The sequence below is a fragment of the Schistocerca nitens genome, chromosome 2 (assembly GCF_023898315.1).
Source record: "Schistocerca nitens isolate TAMUIC-IGC-003100 chromosome 2, iqSchNite1.1, whole genome shotgun sequence".
NCBI classification, from domain to species: Eukaryota; Metazoa; Arthropoda; class Insecta; order Orthoptera; family Acrididae; genus Schistocerca; species Schistocerca nitens.
In genome coordinates this window covers 891,073,121-891,098,766 of record NC_064615.1, presented here as the reverse complement: position 1 = coordinate 891,098,766, position 25,646 = coordinate 891,073,121, and the positions used below count along the sequence as shown (strand labels likewise).

The 25,646-nt window shown below is 44.4% G+C and overlaps 1 protein-coding gene across 2 annotated transcripts in view; it reads left to right on the top strand.

Annotated features, from left to right (window-relative positions):
- LOC126237203 (NFX1-type zinc finger-containing protein 1-like) overlaps window positions 1–25,646 on the top strand; it is a 291,063-nt gene that overhangs the window by 68,905 nt on the left and 196,512 nt on the right. For both annotated transcript variants that reach the window (XM_049947084.1, XM_049947083.1), the window contains one exon: window positions 2,880–3,199. In XM_049947084.1, coding sequence (XP_049803041.1) covers window positions 2,880–3,199 — 320 coding nt within the window. The remainder of the gene's footprint in view (window positions 1–2,879; window positions 3,200–25,646) is intronic.

Here is a 25,646-nt window from a genome sequence, read left to right as displayed (position 1 = left end):
TCTTAACCAGCACAGTTTTTTATATTGGTATTACTACTAAACAGCTGTTTACCAGGATGAATGGCCACTACAAAACTGTGGCCAAGACGAAAATGGACCACCCTGCGGCACAACATATGGCTGATTATAAAATGCTTGATTCCAATGGCTGCTACACAATGTGGTCCATTTGGATCCTCCCCTCCATTACCAGCTTTTCTGGACCATGCAGATGGGAGTTACTCTTACAACACACACTCTGCTCAAATTATACCGGCTTCAATCTACAGTAACCTACTGTCCCCACACTTTCCACCCAACAGTTCCAATCCCCCCCACTCTGTCCTGTCACTCCTTCCCTGTTCACGTCCCCTCATACCCATTGTGTGCTGCCCTCTGCCATCACATCCACCCATCTTTTCCCATCACTGCTTTTCTCCTATTTTGCTAGCCACCCCTCCCCACATCCCTACCCCACACCCTCACGACACTGTGCCTGGTAGTCTTTTCATGCCTCTATCTAGTCTGTGCACGCACTGCCAGACAGCACTCGTCTTTCTCGCACTCATATACCGCTATCGCTCTTCATTTTCTGCCCCATTCCAGATTGCCGCTCAACATAACAGTAGTATTCCGGTGCAAATTGCCACAGATGATGATCATAAGTGTGTGAGATGTGGTTGTTTGTGTGAATGTGTGTACATCTTCTTTTCTGAAGAAGGCTTTGGCCAAAGGGCTAAATGTGTAACAGTCTTTTCATTGTGGCTGTTTACTCAGTGTGCCAACTTTACGGTGAGCAGCAATCTATCCTATTCCTAATATTGTCAAAAAATAAATTATATCCATCGATAATGGAACCACTTTGTTAGAGGATGGGCCTCAAAAACAGTGCATTTTTACATTTACATGTTTGTACCAAGGATTACTTTTTGTTTTGTTCTGTTGTGAGTGCTTTCACTTCTGTATCTGCATAAACTCTTGGTCACAAAGGAGGTTCTTGTCAATGGTTTGTAGCTCCATGGAGTGTTATTCATAATGATGGATTTCCCATGTCTCTGATAAAAACTTATTTTTGCCAGAACTTATTCCCCTGCTTTCTGATATTTTCAATACTTCTTGTGCTGTCTAGCTGAAAACTCTTAAAATCCTTGGGCTAGAAGTATAACTACTGTACAGAAAGTAAAATTTCTATACTCAGTGTCATTCATAGTTTTCACACCTTATAAGCTGAAATTCAAAAATTCATGCACTATGATAAATGTGCAAAGACAATTGAAAAGAAAAGGTATCAGTCTCAATCATGATGAAATATAGTTCATTGTGAGTAAGCCAAAAGTCGTAAAATTGATATTATCTGTGAGAAGTGATCCATCTGATTAATTGTGTAAATCAAAAAACATGTAATGTACATGTGTCATGTTCATCTAACCTCAAACACATTTTTAAATTTTAAAGAGTGAAAATGCAGTCCTCAAATGTCCATAAAAGCAAGTTATTACATTGCACATTCACTTAAACAATTTCAAAGCCTGTAAAAGAAATTTTAAGTTGTATGTAGGGGCCACCAGTTCAAGTGCCAAAATGTTCAGAATCCATAACTTTGGTTGTAAATGCGCACCCCAGTGCCTGTGGAATGTACCAAATCAACGAAGTTCTGCTGACAGTTTGATAGTCAGACAGTTGGCTATCACTAGTAGTTCGTGCGAACATCCATTTAGGAGCTCTAACCATCACTAAAAACCCAACCAGTTGGCTCATCTCTACTCTTATCAGCTGTTGTTCATGCAGTGTGATGAATCTCAATGTCCCCTAAAATGATATTTCTCCTTCACTTTCTATAGAGGGATGGGGGGGAATAGGATGAAAAAGTAGATCACCTGTCGCATTGCATATTGGTTTGCAGTGACAGGAGAAAAGAATCATTCCTTTCATATGAAGTTTCTGCTGAACTATCACTAGGTGTCACAGAGGCTGCATGTTACTTGAAGAGAGACAAGAATGTGTCAGTGATGACACAGTTTTCTCCCCCTGACCCCTCCACCCTCATTCTTTCCCAAATAGTATCCTTCAGTGTTTGAAATAAGGTATTTATTTATCAGTTTGTAATTAGTTCATTCAGTTTTGTTGACTGCTATCTCGGAACAGAAAAATTTTTGGCCTGCACTTTGTATAAACATGATAGCCATTTTTTAAAATGAAAAATTTAAGGACCATCTCGATTATGCCCTCACATATCAGTCTGTAAAAGATTTTGGTGGGTTATCAAATGTGAATGTCAACTTCTTGAATCTTATAGTTGCGAGTTGGCAGCAGGGCTATATGAAGGGCAGGGTGAGATAAGGCTCTGTCAAGGGTACGGGCACAGGGAGGTGCAAAAAATGAACAGAAAAAAAAGTTGTATTTATTGCCAACACTGGACAAGTGACTTTTGATTAGAGTCCCTCCCCTGTACAGAAATACACATAATGGATGTGTGAGTGCAGGTTCTACACACTTGGTTGACATCATGTGGAATTTTGGACCTGGCCAGGAAGCGTGCTCAGATGGCCTATCGGTAAGACAACTGCTTGTGATAAGCAGGAAATCTGGGTTGAGTCCCAGTCTCGCACAAATTTTCATTGGTGTCATTCCATTATAATTCTGATGGTTGTCCATGTTCGCAACTTCTAATACATTTCATGGATTCTGGTGCCTGTTGTGTTTCTATCTTCTGTTGAGGAAAAGAGCATTTAGCTTGAACCATTGTTCCACAGTTGCTTCTACAGCTTCATTTCACCCACGTAACATCATGGGCTTTGACAGTTATACCAAGGGTGGAGGATTACTTCGGTATGGCTCTGATTGGCAGTGCATTGTAATTGTAATAGGCATAATTCAGATCACATTTTCATCTTTTATAGGTTCTTCAAGAGCCGCCTTACACAGGTTGTCAATATGGATGGGCGTGTTGTTGAGAGACTGACACGTGCTTACAACCTTTGGGAGCTTAACATTGAAGAACGATGGTATTTGTACAAATATTGGTGTCACTGTTTGCACTTAACTCTCATGAAGAAGGTGTGGCACTTACAATCAGAATACAAACAGCTATGTATGAGATACGATGAAATACGTGATATTGAAGATCTCAATATAATGCAAGATGCACTTGTTGTTGGCATGACGACATCTGGTGCTGCAAGGAAGCAACCTTTGTTGCAGGAACTCAAACCCAGAATAGGTAAGTAAAAAAAATTAGCTTTCATTCCTCTTTATTCAAATAGTTTTGCAGTTATTTTGTGGGCTTATCTTCAGTTATTAGCTGCTTGTAGTTGACAGGATAAGTTAAGAAGAATTGGCTTTCTGCAGATTTCAGACTAACTAGTTCTTTCTGAAGAATTTATACATGGAATTGATGGCTTTAGACATTGAATTGATGGCATTATGAATACAAGAGGCTAGATGAGTAAGATGTGATTATTTTTCTCAAAATGAAAACTCTAAGAGGACCAGTAATCATTGAAGTGGCCAAGTTACAGGCAGGGAAGTCTGTAAGTTAATAAAGGTTAAGCAAGGGATAACGCAGCTTAATAGTAACAAGTGAACAGATGTGATCATGAGGTGTGGAAGCCAGGTGAATTTATTGACAAATACTGGGTTGTGGGTAACAAATAATACAGTAGGAAAGCTATTCAGAATATGAGAAATATTAAAGTAGTAAGCAGTCATTTTAGAAATCTGAGAATCTTGGTTGCTCCCTGACGTGCTGAATTCAGTTCTGATTTTAGGCACTTGTTGTTCAGTTGTTCATTCATTCATTTGTGCATTCATCATATTCCGTAGAATCCATCATAAAAGAACACATTCAGTGATGTGAAATGAGTAAAGCTGTAGAATGAACTATGGTTTGACATCTATTAACCATTTGTTTTTCCTCGTGCTATATTTAATACAGTAAAATTAACAAGAAAGGTGCTATGTGGTATGCAGATGAAAGAAACCTTCAATCCTTGATTCTAAATCATTAAATAATTTTAAATTATGAGAGTTACCCTCTGCCTCCCTTCCTCTTTTTTTATCTTTGTGTCCCCTCATCCTCACAGCAGATGGCTCCTTCTCATCTGTGGGTCTGAATGACCTGCCCTTCCTTTCTAACATTGCCCAACCCATCCCTTTTTCCTCACTGAGGAAGAAATTAATATTTCCAAAAGTTAGGATAATAATATCAGTATTCAGTATTGTCATTATTCCATCCCAGATTTACCATTACTAGGATAATTTCATGCACTTTTATGTGAGTATGCATCAGCAATACTAAAACCAGTTTTTCTCCTGAGGACAAACACTCGCCAGCAAATTGGTCATAACTTTATAGTTTTCCTTTTGCTGTCATTGAGTAATTTGCAAGAGTGGGTAATAAGTAGGGACAGGGAAAATGTTGTTTTATTTTATGAGTGATTTCAGTGGCCATTTGGCCTTTGCTTGTTTGATTCATTATTTTATTTTAGTCTCAATTCACTTTTTTCAGTATTTGTTGTTTGTTGTTGTGGTCTTCAGTCTGAAGGCTGATATTTAATTACGTTTTCTGAAAAGGACACAGTGCAGGTTAATGTAGCTCCACTGCATGGGTAACCAAAAACCATAGATAATACAACCTACACAGGCTTTTACTAGAAACTACTACTTACTGTATTTACAGACTGTATTTACAGTTGAAAACCCACTGCATTACTTACCCATTACTCACTGGAAACTGACAACATGTACTTGAACTGCAGATTGAAACTGAAGAAACTGCAAAAAGGTGGGAATTTAAGGAGATGGGACCTGGATAAACTGAAAGAACCAGAGGTTGTAGAGAGTTTGAGGGAGAGCATAAGGGAACAATTGACAGGAATGGGGGAAAGAAATACAGTAGAAGAAGAATGGGTAGCTCTGAGGGATGAAGTAGTGAAGGCAGCAGACGATCAAGTAGGTAAAAAGACGACGGCTAATAGAAATCCTTGGGTAACAGAAGAAATATTGAATTTAATTGATGAAAGGAGAAAATATAAAAATGCAGTAAATGAAGCAGGCAAAAAGGAATACAAACGTCTCAAAAATGCGATCGACAGGAAGTGCAAAATGGCTAAGCAGGGATGGCTAGAGGACAAATGTAAGGATGTAGAGGCCTGTCTCACTAGGGGTAAGATAGATACTGCCTACAGGAAAATTAAAGAGACCTTTGGAGAGAAGAGAACCACTTGTATGAATATCAAGAGCTCAGATGGCAACCCAGTTCTAAGCAAAGAAGGGAAGGCAGAAAGGTGGAAGGAGTATATAGAAGGTTTATACAAGGGCGATGTACTTGAGGACAATATTATGGAAATGGAAGAGGATGTAGATGAAGACGAAATGGGAGATAAGATACTGCGTGAAGAGTTTGACAGAGCACTGAAAGACCTGAGTCGAAACAAGGCCCCGGGAGTAGACAACATTCCATTAGAACTACTGATGGCCTTGGGAGAGCCAGTCGTGACAAAACTCGACCATCTGGTGAGCAAGATGTATGAGACAGGCGAAATACCCTCAGACTTCAAGAAGAATATAATAATTCCAATCCCAAAGAAAGCAGGTGTTGACAGATGTGAAAATTACCGAACTATCAGTTTAATAAGTCACAGCTGCAAAATACTAACGCGAATTCTTTACAGACGAATGGAAAAACTGGTAGAAGTGGACCTCGGGAAAGATCAGTTTGGATTCCGTAGAAATGTTGGAACACGTGAGGTAATACTAACCTTACGACTTATCTTAGAAGAAAGATTAAGAAAAGGCAAACCTAAGTTTCTAGCATTTGTAGACTTAGAGAAAGCTGTTGACAATGTTGACTGGAATACTCTCAATTCTGAAGATGGCAGGGGTAAAATACAGGGAGCGAAAAGCTATTTACAATTTGTACAGAAACCAGATGGCAGTTATAAGAGTCGAAGGGCATGAAAGGGAAGCAGTGGTTGGGAAAGGAGTGAGACAGGGTTGTAGCCTGTCCCCGATGTTATTCAATCTGTATATTGAGCAAGCAGTAAAGGAAACAAAAGAAAAATTCGGAGTAGGTATCAAAATTCATGGAGAAGAAGTAAAAACTTTGAGGTTCGCCGATGACATTGTAATTCTGTCAGAGACAGCAAAGGACTTGGAAGAGCAGCAGTTGAACGGAATGGACAGTGTCTTGAAAGGAGGATATAAGATGAAAATCAACAAAAGCAAAACGAGGATAATGGAATGTAGTCAAATTAAATCGGGTGTTGCTGAGGGAATTAGATTAGGAAATGAGACACTTAAAGTAGTAAAGGAGTTTTGCTATTTAGGGAGTAAAATAACTGATGATGGTCGAAGTAGAGAGGATATAAAATGTAGACTGGCAATGGCAAGGAAATCGTTTCTGAAGACGAGAAATTTGTTAACATCGAGTATAGATTTAAGTGTCAGGAAGTCGTTTCTGAAAGTATTTGTATGGAGTGTAGCCATGTATGGAAGTGAAACATGGACGATAACTAGTTTGGACAAGAAGAGAATAGAAGCTTTCGAAATGTGGTGCTACAGAAGAATGCTGAAGATAAGGTGGGTAGATCATGTAACTAATGAGGAGGTATTGAATAGGATTGGGGAGAAGAGAAGTTTGTGGCACAACTTGACTAGAAGAAGGGATCGGTTGGTAGGACATGTTTTGAGGCATCAAGGGATCACAAATTCAGCATTGGAGGGCAGGGTGGAGGGTAAAAATCGTAGAGGGAGACCAAGAGATGAATACACTAAGCAGATTCAGAAGGATGTAGGTTGCAGTAGGTACTGGGAGATGAAGAAGCTTGCACAGGATAGAGTAGCATGGAGAGCTGCATCAAACCAGTCTCAGGACTGAAGACCACAACAACAACAACAGAGGGGAAACTATGGTGTTATCCAGAAATATTTGCCCCAGAACAGCTTTATTGTATTATTGAGAATGCCAGAGTGAAGAAAGGTAAATTTGAAGTCGTAAAAATGGATTGTAGTGACTTCAAAAATACTATGCTACTTAAAAAAGCAATGACTAACAGAAAAGTAAATCTTTCTGGAGAAAAGGTTGAGTGGCTTAGGATTAAGGAAATGAGATTTCCAAAAGAGAAGCTGGGGATAATGGTGTTGTGACAGTGCCGCAACATTCAAAAGTGCCGCTACGTTAGTACGCGAACACGGCGATAGAGGCGCTCCGCAGCTCGGCCGAGCGCGGGAGCGCCACCTGGCTATGAACGGCGCCGGCCGCATGTCACGGCACGGCAGTCGAATGACGGACACGGAGTTAGTAGTATGTAACCCACTAGTGTTTCTACTTTTGCAGATCCACGCAATTTATTAGCGATTAAAGGTTATAACATTTTGGCGACGAGGTCGGATATTTTTTTTCCTGCGTTGTGGACTTGGATGTTCGTGTCGGGGCAGACATGGAACAGCTTATGCAAGCGCTCATTGAGCAACAAACACAGCTGACGGCTGCTATTCAGGCCCAGCAAACAGAGCTGTCGGCTGCTATTCAGGCGTTGTCGACGTCGCTTACTCATCGTCTGTCTTCGTCTTCTCCGCCTCCGTTCCCTCCTTACGACGAGGCCGCTGAAGACTGGGAGGATTATGAGAAGCGTTTGCGGCAACACTTCTTGGCTTTCGGCGTTGTCGACGCTCCTATGTGTAAGTCGTTATTTCTATCTTGGATTTCCCCACGGATCTATCAGCTGCTATCTCAGTTAGCCCCTCTGCGGGAACCTGCCTCTCTGTCTTTCCAAGAAATGTGTGACTTATTGTCTACCTATTACCGGAAAAACACCCACGTCGTTGCCGCCCGCGTGGCGTTCTACCGGTGTCGTAAACAGCCCCATCAATCTTACCGGGCTTGGGCGGCGGAACTACACGGTCTGAGTAGGAAATGTCAGTTTGTCACGGACACTCATCATGAGTCTTATGCTGATTCAATGGTTCGGGACGCTATTCTACGGCTTGCTCCTGATAAAGAAGTTCGGCAACGTGCCTTACAACTGCCAAACCCGTCGTTGTCGGAAGTTCTCAGCATCGCTCAATCTTTTGAAGTGTCTCACGCTGCTGGTGCGCAAATAGACGCGTGGTGTGATGTAGGCGCTGTACAGACCACTTTCGACGCGGACAATTTGCCTGTTTCACAGGGGAACGACGATGTGGCGGCGGTTCACTCGCGTCAACAACGTCGCGTTGGGCCACCACGCTCGCAGCGAAAACAGCAACCACAGAAGCAGCTTCGTTCCGCACTTCCTTCTTGTCCACGTTGTTTCGTACAGCATGACAGGGCCGCGTGTCCAAAACGTTGGGCCACGTGTAATTCCTGTAGGAAAAAAGGCCACATTGCTTCTGTGCGTCAGTCCCCTAAAGTTCCTGTCGATGAGGACGAGGCGTCGGACATGGATGTTAACTGTGTGCTTTCTCAAACAAATAAGTTGTTTGTTACTGTTCGTGTTCTGGATAAAGACATTCGCATGCAAGTGGACACGGGCTCTGCAGTAACTCTCATTAATTCTCGCACGTATTTGGAGTTGGGCTCCCCTCCCTTGTCTCCCGTTACGCGGAATCTGCGGACTTATAATAAGCAGAAAATTCCTATCGTTGGCCAGTTTGAGGCTTCCACTGCCTACAAGTCTGTTGTTAGGCCCCTCACGTTTTATGTGGTGGATCATGCGGGCACGGAAAACCTGTTCGGTTATGATGCTTTCCAGTTGTTCGGGTTCTCCATTGATGATGATGTGCACCTCATATCTGAGGATATTCCGTATCAACAACTGGATGGATTGTGTTCTGAATTCTCGTCCGTGTTCTCTGCTGGTCTGGGTCGGGCCAAGGATTTTGAAGCCCACATTACTCTTAAACCTACAGCTCGCCCTAAGTTTTTCCGGGCACGCCCTATTCCGATGGCGTTGCGTGCGCCTGTCAAGGCTGAGATCGACAGGTTAACAGCTTCAGGCATTCTCCTTCCTGTTACCTCCAGCGAATGGGCATCGCCCATCGTGGTGGTTTCTAAACCAAACGGGAGTCTGCGATTGTGCGGTGATTTTAAAGCCACTGTCAACGCTCAGAGCCTCATTGACACTTATCCTCTTCCCCGTCCTGAGGAGCTATTTACCAAGCTCGCTGGGGGCCAGTTCTTTTCCAAACTTGACTTATCGGAGGCGTACCATCAGTTGCCATTGGATGCGTCTTCCAAGGAATTTCTCGTCATCAACACTCCTTGTGGGTTGTATCAGTACCAGCGGTTACCATTTGGCGTCGCTAGCGCGCCAGCCATTTTTCAGCGGTTTTTGGAACAGCTCACGGCTTCCGTTCCCGGCTGCATCAACTACCTGGATGACATTGTTGTCACGGGGGCCTCCACTGAGGAGCACCTTCGCAATTTGCGTTCACTGTTTCGGGTCCTGCATTCAGCTGGGTTGAAGTGCAATCTGGACAAGTCACAGTTTTTCCAACCCTCCATTGCGTATCTTGGTTTCCACTTGTCCCGTGAGGGTATACGTCCTCTACGACAGCACGTTGCGGCCATTACCGCTCTACCCCGGCCGTCTACGGTCAAAGAACTTCAGGCGTTTCTCGGCAAGGTTGCTTATTATCACAAATTCATTCCATCCGCGATGGCAGTGGCTCATCCTCTGCATCAGCTGTTACGCAAAAACGTTCCTTTCTGTTGGTCCGACGAGTGTGAGCAGGCTTTTGTCCGCCTGAAGGCTCATTTGCAGTCGGCGCCTTGTCTTGCCACATTCCGTCCGGGTCAGCACTTGGTTCTGGCGACTGACTCGTCACAGTATGGCCTAGGGGCTGTTCTCGACCATCGGTATGAGGATGGGTCGGAACGACCCATCGCCTACGCTTCCAAGACCCTCAACGAAGCCCAACGGCGTTACTCTCAAATCGAAAAGGAGGCGCTCGCTATCATTTATGCTCTAAAAAAGTTCAGCGTTTTTTTGTATGGTTCTAAGTTTCACCTCATCACCGACCACAAGCCGCTGGTCTCTCTGTTCAGCCCCTCGGCGTCGCTTCCGGATAAGGCAGCTCACCGCCTGCAACGTTGGGCCTTATACTTGTCTCGTTTTCACTATGAGATTCACTATCGCCCCACGGCCCATCACGCCAACGCTGACGCGTTGTCGCGTTTGCCGATGGGCCCCGACCCGGTTTTCGATCGAGATGAACTACTCTGTTTCCACATTGATGAGGAAGAACGTCGTGCGGTCGAGGGTTTTCCACTTACAGGTTCGCAGGTCGCGTCGGCTACTGCGCGGGACCCGGTCCTGCGTCAGGTGATCGGTTTTGTTCAACGGGGTTGGCCGGACAGGACCAAGGGCCGGGCATCGGATCCCCTTCGCAACTACCATGCCTTGCGCCTTCGTCTGTCTGTTCGTGAGGGTGTTGTTCTTCTGGCCACGGATGGCGCATCTCCACGGGTCGTGGTGCCAGCCTCTCTTCGCAAAGCTGTTCTCAAACTCTTGCATGAGGGCCATTGGGGGATTTCTCGGACGAAGTCCCTGGCCCGCAGGCACGTTTATTGGCCCGGTATTGATTCGGACATCGCCCACATGGTCGCTGCGTGTGATCAGTGTGTTCAACAACTGGCTGCACCTCGTACTATGCCCTCTCCGTGGCCTGATCCGGCGCAGCCGTGGGAACGGGAGCACGCTGACTTTGCCGGCCCCTTCCTCGGCACTTATTGGCTCCTGCTGATTGACGCCTTCTCGAAGTTTCCGTTTGTTGTTCGATGTCCGTCGCCCACCACTGCGGCGACGACGCTGGCTTTGTCCAAGATCTTTGCGCTAGAAGGTCTTCCATCCACGATTGTCACGGACAATGGCCCTCAGTTCTCTTCGCAGGCCTTCCGTGATTTTTGTACTGGACAAGGGATTCATCATGTTACAGCACCGCCCTTCCATCCGCAATCGAATGGGGAGGTCGAGTGCCTTGTCCGCACTTTCAAAAGCCAAATGAAAAAATTCCTTAGTGATTTTTCCACAGATGACGCTCTGTTGCAATTTCTGAGTTCTTATCGCTTCACGCCTCTGGGTGATCGCAGCCCTGCTGAACTCTTGCATGGCCGCCAACCGCGCACTCTCCTGCACCTGCTTCACCCTGTCAGGCCTTGTACTGTGTCCCCTAGTGCGGGAAAATACCCGGTGGGCGCCGACGTGTGGGCACGGGGGTATGGATCTCGCCCTAAATGGATTCCAGGGGTGGTCCAGGCTCTTCGCGGCCGCCGGCTTTGTGAAATACGTACGGACGACGGCATGGTTGTTCGCCATTACGACCAGATGCGCCCACGAGTGGTGGCCACGCCGGTACCACCGCCCCTTCTTTCGTCTCCACCAGTCCGAGAAGCCAGTCCCGTCGCTGCTGCCGATCTTCCGGGCGTGTTGCTGCCGCCGCCGTCGCTACCGCTTCCGAGTACGCCGGAACCGGCCCCAGTCGCGACGCCGCCTTCTCCGGGACCCATCTCGCTGGAGCACATCCCCAGGTCCACGACACCTATGGATGCTGCTCCGGAGTTTTCACCCATCATCTCGTCCAGGAGGCACGTTCCACGCGCAAGCTTCCGTCCTGGACATTTTCGACCATACTCTCGTGTTTCTCCGCGGGATCTTCTCGGGGCCTCCCAAGAGGCCATGGATGTCTCCGCACTGTCCGTGTCTCCAAGGCAGTGAGTTTTTTTTTCAAGGGGGGAAAAGTGTTGTGACAGTGCCGCGACATTCAAAAGTGCCGCTACGTTAGTACGCGAACACGGTGATAAGAGGCGCTCCGCAGCTCGGCCGAGCGCGGGAGCGCCACCTGGCTATGAACGGCGCCGGCCGCATGCCACGGCACGGCAGTCGAATGACGGACACGGAGTTAGTAGTATGTAACCCACTAGTGTTTCTACTTTTGCAGATCCACGCAATTTATTAGCGATTAAAGGTTATAACAAATGGAGTACAAATACAGCCACAATGACATGGAAGAATACTCTTCAGTGAATTTAAATAAACGCTTAAAAGCTTGCCACTGTTCTCTCAGTCAAATTACATTACCTACACTGTATCCATTAGGTCACACTCTTATGCCCTGAGAAACTGAAAGATATTCAGAGCCTTCTAATGTGCGTACCCTCAATATACCATGAATTCTGTAAGGGTTCAAAATGGCTGAAGTATCAGATATGAGCAGTGACAGTAATAGAAGAAGATAAGTAATGGGGAAGCATAATCATCGATTAAGTATATTCCAATGTTCTATCCTAATTCCAAAAATTGCTTAATAATTCTGTATTACATAAATGCTGAAATTATATTTGTGTGTTTCAGTTGCCAAATAGATCTATATATGAATATAATACAGAAACAAGAAAACTTTACTTTATATTTCGTACTGAAGTGCATTAATGTTATGTGACAACAAAATAACCTAATGTACATGGATATTTTGCATTGTTTCTCTGTAGTTTTAAGTTTCAAGCTGTAATTAAATAATGTGCTGCAAGGCTCATAATGCTTGTAAAAGTTTTTCACACCCGTTATGCACCAGACCACATATATTTTCATAAATATTTTTTAATAAATAAGTTGCTGTAAACTCTTAACTTCAGTCCTTTATTTCTCAAAACTAACTAAATGTCACTTAGTTCATTCTGGTAAAAGACCACTCATTTAAACATGGAAGCTATACTGCCTTAAATGCAACCACAGTTAATTGGTGGTTTTTGGATTTTATACACTGCAGACATTCAACAAAATCAAAATTCGATAGTGTCATGGAAAGTTGTGTTCCCATTTAATTCTGAACAGATTTGCATTCCTACAGAATATCCACATTGATGAGACCTGAAATCCAAGGTATATATTATGTCTTGGGGTTGAAGTAAGAATTGAGGCTGTGAATACAGAACTTGAATAGCTCTATGGGCAAAAGAGCTATAGGCCAAGTCTTAAGCTGTAACACAATTTGTTAGTTTCCTTCACCTCTGTCCTCCATCCCTCCCTCTCCCTCCTACTATCTCTTTTCTCTCCCCCCCCCCCCTCTCCCCATCTCTCTCTCCCTCTCTCCCTCTCTCCCTCTCTCCCTCTCTCTTTTTAAAGTTGCTTTTTAAGTCTTCAAATATTCCTTTTCCCTCAATAAAGAAAGTTTTCAAGCTGTTCTAGCACAGAGTACAGCTTCTGTGAAGTAAGCTATGTTGAACACCATTTGTATACAGTTATATCAGAAAAATGCTGACAGGCTCTTTATCAGGTATGACCATCATAAGAATTGAATCTAATTAATAATTTTAAGGATATTCAATACACGCATGTGATCGATCCTGCATATCGATGTTTAAAATGCCCTGATTTCATCACAGTATTTTGGCTGAGGAACACTGTGAGTTTCAAGATCTTAGTGTTTCCATAACTTTAATTGTCTTTCATAAGCAGTGATAATCTTTCATGAGTAATTATCATTTTCTCTCACTATTAAATTTTGTTACTCAAAGTATTTAAACTTAGAAGCTGTATTCAAATGGTGTAATGAAATGATTGCCGAACAGTTCTCATTTACCAACAATTTTATCAAAAACATGATGTAGAAACCTGTTAGTTACTGTCTTTTATTGGACATATAACTCTTAACAGGATAACCAAAGCAAAATTATGCTGTCAAAATTTAAATGTGGTAAAATTCCAGAAAATGATCATAAATGGAAATCAGTTGAAGAATGTAAGCATTATTTTTGTGAGAGTTATTGTGATACAACCTATATGAAGGATGATATTGGCCATCTCTGGAGATGCAGTGACAGTCATTATCTCTACACATTTCTAGAACTGCTAATCTTGAAACTTCAAGCTGATTGGATAGGGGCAGAAGAGTTAGCTCTATAGCAAACTGACATTAGTGGTGGTAATGTTAGGGTTAGACCAAAAGATTGGATTACAACCAAACTTTCCAAATCAGTGGGAAGATCAAATGCATGTCTCATAACATAAATTTAGTAGTCTCCTTTAGCTTCAGTGCTATGGATAGTGTGAATAAAATAATGCAGACAAACAAACATATTCAGAAACAGCCTGACAGTACAAGGCATAAGCTGCAAGATGAACCTGAAAGGAAAATGTAAAGATGATTAAAAAGCTAATTTTGCTGGGTAGGGGAATATAAGAACTGGTGTGAAACTCTTTTGTTGACGATTGTTACCAGGCAACTAGCATTTTTAAGCCTAGTGCAGAGCTTAATCCAAGATTAAGGTGCTTAGAGGGAAGAATCCAGAAACTGGACAGAAGCAGAAATGATTAGTAAACAAAATAACACAACAAATAGAAGATTTACTTAACTTGGGTTTCTCCAACATACAAAGACTCATTATGAATAATGCAGCATGAATCAGAGTCCAGCTATCAGAGGCTCAGCAAGGAAGAGCGTCTCTGTACTAAAGCACAAATGATGGTGTTGGAACTGGGAGTAGACAGTGTGTGCATAGTGTCACATGGCAGCATCACTCAAAGTGCAAATAGGTTGAGTGGCTGCCACCGGCCTTTTTATATTGGGGTGGCAGAGGGCACTCGTGGTACCCAGCAGCTGGAGGTGTGGCTCTGCTGACACACACCGTCGGGTCTGTCATATCTCGCTTACCACTGTCAGCGTCAGACGGAACCTTGCCATTCCATTTCCAATCTGGATGCGCTGGGGGTGATACATGTATGGGATAACACATTCCCCCCCCCCCCCCCCCAACTTCCTCACTGTTCTCGTATTGTGTAAATGAGTGAATGGGTTGGAGGAGGGAGGAGAGACTAGATGCAGGGGGCAGTGAGGAGATGGGAGTCGACACCAAGGCTGATGTCGAGCTTCTGCACCCTGACGCACACCCTTAGCCTGCCTGGTACCAAGAAATGAAAAATCGGGCAGATGACGTGCAACTACATGCAGAGGTGGAGCAGTAAATAAAGACAGAGGCATCTTGATGACTGCAGAGGGATCCGAGGTGGCGTGTAGGACAGCCACCAAGAAGAAATGCCCATCCCAGGTGACAGTGGCTGTCATGATGGTGACAACCTTGAAAGGGCGTCGACTTCCATTGGTTCTGGGACTGGTGCCAGCAGCGCAGGTTCTGTGGGAGCCGGCTGCAGCATGGGCTGCTGTGTCCCAGTAGGCACAGAATCTGAAACCACAAAGCCTATGGCAGGATCACACAATTCACATGGACAAATTGGATTCTGGTGGTGTCTCTGTAATCCTCATAGTTCCTGTAGGAGAAACGTAGAACATCCAGCATGTCGTACAATGGTGCCTCGCTCCCAGTGCTTCCATCTGCCATACAATCTGTAAAAGACCAAATCATTAGTGTGATACTTCGTCTGTCCGGGCTGAATGGCACCACCAGCCAGGGCAGGTGCAACAAATGAAGCAATGTGTGGTAGCACCGTCCATGTAAGAGCTCTGCTGGCAACGGTCCGTTGTGAAGCTGGGAGCGGTAGGAAGACAAGAATAACAGAGCTTGGTCCCATGTGTGGGAGGCATGAAGTGTGTCCGTCTGTTGCTTAAATGTTCATACGAAATGTTAAGCATCACCATTGGATTGTGACTGGAATGGTGCACTCGTAATGAGGATGGTTCTGGAGGTGGTGTAAAACTAGTCAGACTTAGCAACAACAAACTGAGGCCCATTGTCAGTCAGTCAGTCAGTCAGTCACAGTCACTTCATGGAAACACTCGAGGCAAAAGATTGACAACAGGCCCTGGATTTTGAAATGAACCGAAGTAGAGTGAATAGGAGCCATGAAGGAAAATTTGCTGAAAGCATCAGTGATGACGAGCCAGCATGTGAAGTCCAAGTGCAAACATTTCCACGGTGTTTGAGGTTTGGGCCATTCAAAGAACTGCTGATACGGGGCTGACTGATTGATGTTCAACACAGGTATGGCACTGACAAATCAACCATTCAATTTGTGCACCCATACCCTGCCAAGTGAAATGATGTTGCACCAACTGCTTGTTGCGAATGATGCCCCAATGACCTTGGTGTAGCAAATGAAGCACGTGAGGCTGGAGAGCTGGGGAACCACAACATTTGACTTGCAAACGGGCCAGCAGGAAGGTGAGAAAGAGATTCTTCATTGGCATGCTTACATGTGGGCAGATACACAATCTCATATTGGTGATTTGACAAAAGAAGGGCCCAACCATTGCAGATTCTATGCTGTGTGAGTTGGGACTGACTAAGAAGGGCTAAGCAAAGATTGTAGAGGTTTATGGTCAGTCACAAAGTAAAATTTTCAGCCAAAAAGATACTGGTGAAACTTAGTAATACCATAGACAATGACGAGAGTCTCCTTTTCATTTAAGTATAATTACATTGAGCTTTGTTCAACAACAAAGCAAAGGCAGTCGGCCTGTCAACACAACCAAATTTACATAACAAAACTGCACCAATGCCATAAGAGGAATCATTCACATTCAAGACCACAGAGTTGCCTGGATCAAAATGAAAAAGGCATTGATCACTAAGCAAAGCAGGTTTAAAGTTCCGGAAAGCAAACTGACACCCTTGCGACAAAACAAAAGAAACATTCTTCCCACACAAGCAATGCAAGGGAACCGCATCACTTCAAGCAGCTGTGAAATTTGTTGACGCTGAAACTGAGTTAGATGAGCTAAAGGCAGTTGTGGCATTGTAGCCTTTATCTATTAAGCAATGCACAAATACATAGAGTGAAAAGAAAAAGTAGCTCAAAGAAAGCAAAAAGATGTGCGAAAGCAGCAGCCACGGAACTAAGAACATAAAGAGCACAAGCAAGGCAAACACTGGGTATCCTGAACAATGAATAACAGCAAAAAGCAAGCAAAAAACAACAGAATAGGAGGAAGGAAAGCCTGAAGATTTGATGACAGTCACAAGTAGATAGTAGTACTCTTTGCCTGGGTTTGTTGTGTATGACTTCATACATCATGGGGAAGGAGATGTGGGCTACAGAGTGGTGTGGCAACTGTCATCATAAGAAAGTAAGAAAGCTGGACAGGAGCAGAAATTATTAGCGAACTAGAAAATGCAACAAATAGAAGATTTACTTAACTTTATTTCTCCAAATGTAAGGAGACTAATTACAAATAATTCAGCATGAAACCGAGACCACTGATCACAAGGTCAACAAAAGCACGAATCAAGGTGTTGGAATCACGACTAGAACGTGTCTGCACAGTGTCGTGGTGAAGTAGCTCCGAGCACAAGTAGGTTGAGTGGCTGCCACTGGCTGTCATCTGTCGGCATCATATGGAAACTTGCCATTCCATTACCAACCTTGATATCCTGTGGGGTTGGTATTGATACTTGATACCACAGACTGGATATGAAAAATTCCTCCAGATGGCTCACAAATAAGTTAGCATCAGACAAAGCTGTGAAGTATTTATGGCAGTACCATGGATTTGGGCTTCGGAAATGAAATAATTGTGGGTCAGGAAGTGGTTGGTTAGGAGCATTAGTAAAGAGATGGTGGTTTGGTGCAAGTACGGCATTGGGAAATGTAATGTTCCATGGTCGCAAGGTGATAACAGGACAGGAATTGTGGAAAGGTGATGAAGGATATGAGCAGTGTCTTGAATGTAGGGTGGAAAGTTATGGACAATTGTTTGGAGGTGTTGGTCAAAAAAGGCCGAGGTTCGTTCTGTGGGAGCATTGTACCCAGCCACAATGGAACGACCAGTGGGGAGACCAGTGGGGTTGGGTTTGTGAAGTTGGATAGTAGATAAAAGTGCAGGGAGCTGCTGATATGAGGGGAGAGATAAATTCAGGTGTCAAGTTTTGGGAAGGGGCTAAGGCTTTGAGGAACTGCTGCACACCATGTTAGACATTTGGGATGAGATCATGGTTTTGAGGTTTGTATGCAGAGGATTCAGAAAGTTGGCTGAGGCCCTCAGCCATGTAGTTGCTGCAATTCATGACCACTGTAGTGGAGCCTTTGTCAAAGGGAAGGATGATATGGTCTGGATTATTTTTCAGGTTATGTGTAGTGCGTGTTACACCAGAGTAATGTTGGACTCACTGGGGAGAAATTTAAGAAAAGAAGGTGAGGCCAAGTTAGAAGTGAGGAACTCCTGAAAGATAACCAGGGGATGACTGTATGAAAAGGGAGGAGCATCATGGTTGGATGGAGGTTGTAACTGTTTTAAACAAGGTTTTGTGTGGGTTGTGGTTGGCTGTTGTTGGGGTGGAGGAAGCTTTTGGGGATGTGGAAGGTGGAGTAAGTCAACAAGGCATAATTGAGGAGCTGTGAGGGACTGGTGGGGTGGAGAGGACCAGAGTGGAAGAGTGAGGGGCAGACGGAGAAGATGGAGAATCATATGGTAGGATTAATAACAGCCTCACACTGGACTCACATTTGGGAGGATGACGATTCAATCCCGTCTCCAGCCATCCCGATTTAGGTTTTCCGTGATTTCCCTAAATTGTTTCAGGCAAAAAGCCGGGATGGTTCCTTTGAAAGGGCATGGCCGATTTCCTTCCCCATCCTTCCCTAACCCGAGCTTGCACTCCGTCTCTAATGACCTCGTTGTCGACGGGACGTTAAACAACACTAACCTAACCTAATGACAGCCTGAGAAGCTAATTTTAATGGCAAACCCATTAGGTGGGATACAATGTGTCGGACAAAATTTCAGAAAGAGGATGTTTACCTGGAGTTTTGCTAGGACAAAGGTGAATTTTCAAATTGGCGGAGGTAGAATGAGCAGGGATCATGGTTTAATGGTCAGGAGACAAAAGGACTGTCTGAAAAAAGGTTAAAAATTACAAGATGAAAACTTATGGTGGAAGTGTTATAAGGTAATAAATAGTAGATATTTTGTAGAGAGATATGTAGGAAGATACATGGAAGGTCAGGAAATGTTTTGTAAGTACATACATTCAATTGCAAATTGATGTGTGACATTGAACATGTGCAATTGTACAATGTGGCCTTAAATAAACATACACGGTCAGTAGTGGAGTAATGTAAAATTCACCATTGCCCTAGCTAAACTCCGAGCATACATCCTCTTTCTGAAATCTTGTAGAGCACTTGGTATTCCATCTATTGCGCTTACCTTTAAAATTGGTATCTCGGGCTGTCACCCTTTCCAATTCAATCTGTTCCAGACATTTACCAGGCCCTTCTGCATAGTCATATGATCCAAGCTCAAACTATACTACACAGCCTTTACTCCTTTCTCAAAAGCCTTTTACTCAATGACCACAATTTTCTTGATTCCCACTGCAATAGAAACTCTTGCCCTTCAACAGCTGGAGCATTATTCCCACTACCACCTGAGGAAGCTGTCCCAGCTACTCCTTTCTTATGCCTGCATAGGATTACCTATAGCCAAGAAAGAGGCTCCTCCCCCTCCACTACTCCCACCGTCCTGTCAAGCCCCCATAGCTCCCCAAACACGCCTAGCTAACTTACTCTGCCATCCATATTCCAAAAACCTTCCTCCACTTTCCATGAAACACGTGCTTCCAAACAACCATCTTGTAACACTCTTGTGAAACTCGGCCAACACTCTGACCACTGCAGATTCATGGTACTCTCTAAAGGAGTCATGTTCAGCCATAAACCTAAATTCAACCATGATGGACTTGTAAAGGACCTTCTATCCTCTACACATTATCTGCAGTGGAAACATTTCTTCATCATGGTTTCCACAAACAGCAAACCAAAACCCTGCATCAAAACTTGTTTAAAACAGTTTCAGCCTCCCTACAAACAAGACCGTCCTTCCTTTCCACGCAGTCAACCCCTGGTTATCTTTCAGGAGTTCTTCATATCTAACGTGACCTCATTTTCCATTCCTAAATCTCTCCCCGGTGATATCAACATCCCTCCCATGGAACACACAGTGGTGCATAATCTGAAAACCTATACAGATCTTACCACCCTTCCTGCAGACAAAGACTCCACCACATTAGTCTTGGACTGTAGCATCTTCGTGAGGGTTGCCTCCAAATTTCTGACAGCACTGCATCCTAAATTTACAACCATGATCCCATCCAGAAGTTCAATATGCCCACCTTTAGCTCCTCAAGGGCCTTAGGTCCATCCCAAAGCATGACACCTGAATCCATCTCCCTCTTCACACCAACAGCCCCATCCATTCCTACCTTTCACTTACTCATCAAACTCCACAAACCCAACCACACAGCTGGCCAGGGTGTCCGAGCGGTACTAGGCGCTACAGTCTGGAACCGCGTGACCGCTACGGTCGCAGGTTCGAATCCTGCCTCGGGCATGGATATGTGTGATGTCCTTATGTTAGTTAGGTTTAAGTAGTTCTAAGTTCTAGGGGACTGATGACCTCAGAAGTTAAGTCCCATAGTGCTCAGAGACATTTTGAACCAACCCCACTGTTTTCCCAATGGCTGTCCTGTTGTAGCTGGGTTCAATGCTCCCACAGAACAAACCTCTGCCTTTGTTGACCGACACCTCCAAACCATTGTCCGTAACCTTCCATTCTATATTGAACACACCACTAATGTCCTTCACCGCATTTGCACACCTCCTGCCCCATTACCACCAGAAACACGGTGGATATGATGTCCTTATATACCAACATCCACCATGCCCATGGCCCTGTGGCCTTGGATCACTTTCCCATTGTCCTCCTTATACAAAACTCCCACCTCTCTCCATATCCTCCAAGCCAACAATGTCCTGACCAATTTTTTCACTTTTGAAAGCCAAATACGTAAACAAATGGGTCGTACTGCCATGAGTATTTGTATGGCACCATCCCATGCCAACTTATTTATGGACCATGTGCAGTAATCCACTCAACATCAAAAACCCCTCGTCTGGGCCTGATTCATTGATGACTTCTTCATGACTTGGACTAATGGCAGTGTCAACCTTTGCTCTTTCCTCCATAAGCTTAACGTCTACTCCCTAATACACTTCATCTTGTCCTTCTCAACACAATGGACCACCTTCTTAGAAGTCAATCTCTGCCTTTCAGGAGGCTTCATAAATATGCCTGTTTATATCAAGTGCACGAACCACCAACAGTACCTCCACTTTGGCAGCGGTTACCCATTTCATGCCAAAAAGTCTTTTCTATACAGCCTTGACACCCTTGGACACCGCATCTGCCCTGAAAAGCAGCATTTGTCAAAATATACCGATACCCTTCCCAGAACCATTATTGGCAGACCATATCCTATCCAGCTCCTCCATAAGCAAATCATCTGTGCCATCTCCTCCTCTGACACCAGTAACCCCATTAACCAGGCACTGACCAACACTCCTCTAATCACTCTGGCCTTGAAATGCTCAACCACATCCTTCACTGGATCTGTGACTACCTCTTGTCGTGCCCTGAGATGAAGGAATCCTACCCCAATCATCCAAAGTAATGTTCTGTCACCCACCCACCCAACCTACAGAATATCCTTGTCCTTCCCTATTCCAATCCTGCTCCCAATGCTGTGCCCAATGAGTAATTTCCTTGTCGTGTGCGCCGGTGCAAGACCGGCCCATACGTCCACCCATCACCTCATATTGCTGTCCAGTGCCTACACCTCCTCTAACTTGTTTCCCATTGCCTCAGCTTACCTTTTCCCTCCTCTTTTTCTGTCCACACCAGTTCTTCCTTCCCCATCCAAGTTATATATTGCCTTCTTCCACCACCCTTCCTATCCCTTGCCTTTTATGGGGGTGCACTTTCTTCACCCCCCTCCCCCCCCCCCCCTTTTCTATCCCGTACATGGTCTGAACTCCTTTTGTCTTGTTGTGCAGCTCCTAAGTCATCTGTTGAAAGTCTTGCCTCACACTACTCTGCTACCCCCACTTTTCCTTTTGTGTTCCTTCCTGACCACCTGTTCCTTCCTGACCTCCTCCACATCTCCATCAAGTCAGGAAACAGCTTACAGTCACTGATGTTCAATAATTAATCTTGTTGCTACCACGGGCTTGTGTGTTAGTTTGTTGATGTGTTTGTATGGGAATGTGTTTACTCCTATTTGAAAAAGAGCAAGAGCTTGAAACCTAGTGTTAATTATTTTCTATTGTATGTTTCTGAGTGCCATGCTACAGTCAGTATTAAAATGTGCTAACCTGATACGAAACTTTTAAGCTATATTTGTAATCATTCAGTGACTCTGAGCATATTTCCTGGCAGGCTTGAATACACAGTAGTAATGTTGTTGTTGTTGTGGTCTTCAGTCCTGAGACTGGTTTGATGCAGCTCTCCATGCTACTCTATGCTGTGCAAGCTTCTTCATCTCCCAGTACCTACTGCAACCTACATCCTTCTGAATCTGCTTAGTGTATTCATCTCTTGGTCTCCCTCTACGATTTTTACCCTCCACGCTGCCCTCCAATGCTAAATTTGTGATCCCTTGATGCCTCAAAACATGTCCTACCAACCGATCCCTTCTTCTAGTCAAGTTGTGCCACAAACTCCTCTTCTCCCCAATTCTATTCAATACCTCCTCATTAGTCACGTGATCTACCCTCCTTATCTTCAGCATTCTTCTGTAGCACCACATTTCGAAAGCTTCTATTCTCTTCTTGTCCAAACTGGTTATCATCCATGTTGCACTTCCATACATGGCTACACTCCATACAAATACTTTCAGAAACGACTTCCTGACACTTAAATCTATACTAGATGTTAACAAATTTCTCTTCTTCAGAAACGATTTCCTTGCCATTGCCAGTATACATTTTATATCCTCTCTACTTCGACCATCATCAGTTATTTTACTCCCTAAATAGCAAAACTCCTTTACTACTTTAAGTGTCTCATTTCCTAATCTAATTCCCTCAGCATCACCCGATTTAATTTGATTACATTCCATTATCCTCGTTTTGCTTTTGTTGATGTTCATCTTATATCCTCCTTTCAAGACACTGTCCATTCCGTTCAACTGCTGCTCTTCCAAGTCCTTTGCTGTCTCTGACAGAATTACAATGTCATCGGCGAACCTCAAAGTTTTTACTTCTTCTCCATGAATTTTGATACCTACTCCGAATTTTTCTTTTGTTTCCTTTACTGCTTGCTCAATATACAGATTGAATAACATCGGGGACAGGCTACAACCCTGTCTCACTCCTTTCCCAACCACTGCTTCCCTTTCATGCCCTTCGACTCTTATAACTGCCATCTGGTTTCTGTACAAATTGTAAATAGCTTTTCGCTCCCTGTATTTTACCCCTGCCATCTTCAGAATTGAGAGTATTCCAGTCAACATTGTCAACAGCTTTCTCTAAGTCTACAAATGCTAGAAACTTAGGTTTGCCTTTTCTTAATCTTTCTTCTAAGATAAGTCGTAAGGTTAGTATTACCTCACGTGTTCCAACATTTCTACGGAATCCAAACTGATCTTCCCCGAGGTCCGCCTCTACCAGTTTTTCCATTTGTCTGTAAAGAATTCGCGTTAGTATTTTGCAGCTGTGACTTATTAAACTGATAGTTCGGTAATTTTCACATCTGTCAACACCTGCTTTCTTTGGGATTGGAATTATTATATTCTTCTTGAAGTCTGAGGGTATTTCGCCTGTCTCATACATCTTGCTCACCAGATGGTAGAGTTTTGTCATGACTGGCTCTCCCAAGGCCATCAGTAGTTCTAATGGAATGTTGTCTACTCCCGGGGCCTTGTTTCGACTCAGGTCTTTCAGTGCTCTTTCAAACTCTTCACGCAGTATCTTATCTCCCATTTCATCTTCATCTACATCCTCTTCCATTTCCATAATATACAGTAGTAATACCCACCTTAAAACTGATAATTACCGAGCCACCTCTAATAAACTTGTTTCACCCTCCTTAGTTTCATAAGTTACTGAGAAAATGATCTTAATCACATTATTGATTCATTATCCAGAGAGAGCTTGTTAACTACCTCCGTTTAGCTTTCATGAAGGATTCCCTTACAAAGAAAGAATGCTTTCACTTTTGGATATTGTGCATCCTAGCCAAAACCTTTTATTGTGTGGACCACAACATTCTACTTGACAAACAAAACGTGAAAGAACATATCTTATCATGAATGAAATATTAGCTGTGTAGCAGAAAACAGATACTTCTATTGATTGACTGTGATATAGGAATGGAACTATGGGAACAGGATCAGTAATCGGGATACAGAAAACTTAATTCCCACATATGTCGTAGCTCGTATATATTTACACTTGACACTGCATCCGTACAGAATGAAGTGTAACAAAGAACTGACTACAGTAAGTTAAGTTGGAGGATCGACACAGAGCACTTAGGTTTCACAGATATTAAGTTTCGTGGTCGATACGAACTATCGACACCACACAGACACCCCCCCCCCTCCCTCCCCCTCCGCAGTGCGGAGTACTACAGTTGTCAAAGGGTGAGTGCGTGCAGGTGTTGACGTCAGTGAAAATCGTGCACATAGGCAGGCGCACCACAGGTACTTCCATCTCAAATGAGGTGGGTTGTGCATGCGGAGCGGCGAGAGGCAGGTCCACTTCGTAGTCAGCCAGCCACCGTGGCTGGATGAGACGGCGGCCAGCCCGGGACTAAGCGGGCGGGGCAGTCAACGGCGTGGTGGAGGCGTGTGTGGCCCTTAAGTGGATCGAGCTGTCCATAGAAATGAAAGCACATAGAGATGCTCGGTCACACTCGCGTGGGAGTGTGTGGTTGTGTGCAGTGTTGGTGTGTAAGCGACCGTCCAATGGCGGGACCTCGGTATCTGTCAAAAGAATGAGCGCTCGGTCATCGATTATCGATATAGAAATGTCGTTCTCTCGGTGCGGCGGCATGCTGCAGGACAAGCTGATAGTAGATGTGTGTGTTTCCAACGTTGGAGGTGAGGGATTGAAACCTGCGCAGGGTGAAACGGGGCGAGGTCGGGAAACCAGTGAATGGTGGCGAACAGTCTTCGGCGGAAGAGGTGTGCAGTGAGGTTGATGGGAGCCCGTCTTCGATCTCGATCAAGGATGGATCATCTGCAGAGTCCGACTGCGGCGGTGTGAGACCATCAGGGTCGACGAAAGCCAGTTTCAGGCGATGCAGAGGAACTGTCTGTGTGCGGTCTTTAATCATGATATCGAAAGTTGTGTCCCCCTGCCGGAGGACCTTCTAGGGGCTAAAATAAGGAGGCTGAAGAGGTTGCCTAACCGTAGCATGACGTGGGAGCAGTTGGAGAGTGAGTGACTGATGGGTGGGTGCAAATACATTTGTTGAAATTGCGTGTGCATCTGGCTAATGAAGTCTGGCGAGGGGGGAAGGTCCTCGCTAACCTGGGGAAAAATAACTTCCCACAGGAGAGCTTCCGAACAGAGACAGTCATGGCATTCAAGGGCCATCTTGAGGGTGCGGTGCCATCTCTCCACCAACCCATTGGTTTGTGGGTGATAGGCGGTAGTTTGTATTTTTTTAATACAGAGGATGGTGAAAAGGGAGGATTCGAACTGTCGACCCCAATTGGTGGTGATAGTGGTCAGGCACCCAAAACGAGCGATCCACGAGCCAATGAAAGCCTTGGCTACCATCCCGGCCGTAATGTTAGGGAGAGAGACAGCCTTGACCCAGCAAGACAAACGGTCCATAGTTGATAAGATATATCTATGGCCCTCCTCCTAGGAGGAAGAAGCCTGGTCAGATCACTATGTATGTAACTGAATCGTCCAGCAGGAATGTCGAACTTGCCCAGAGGCGGGGAG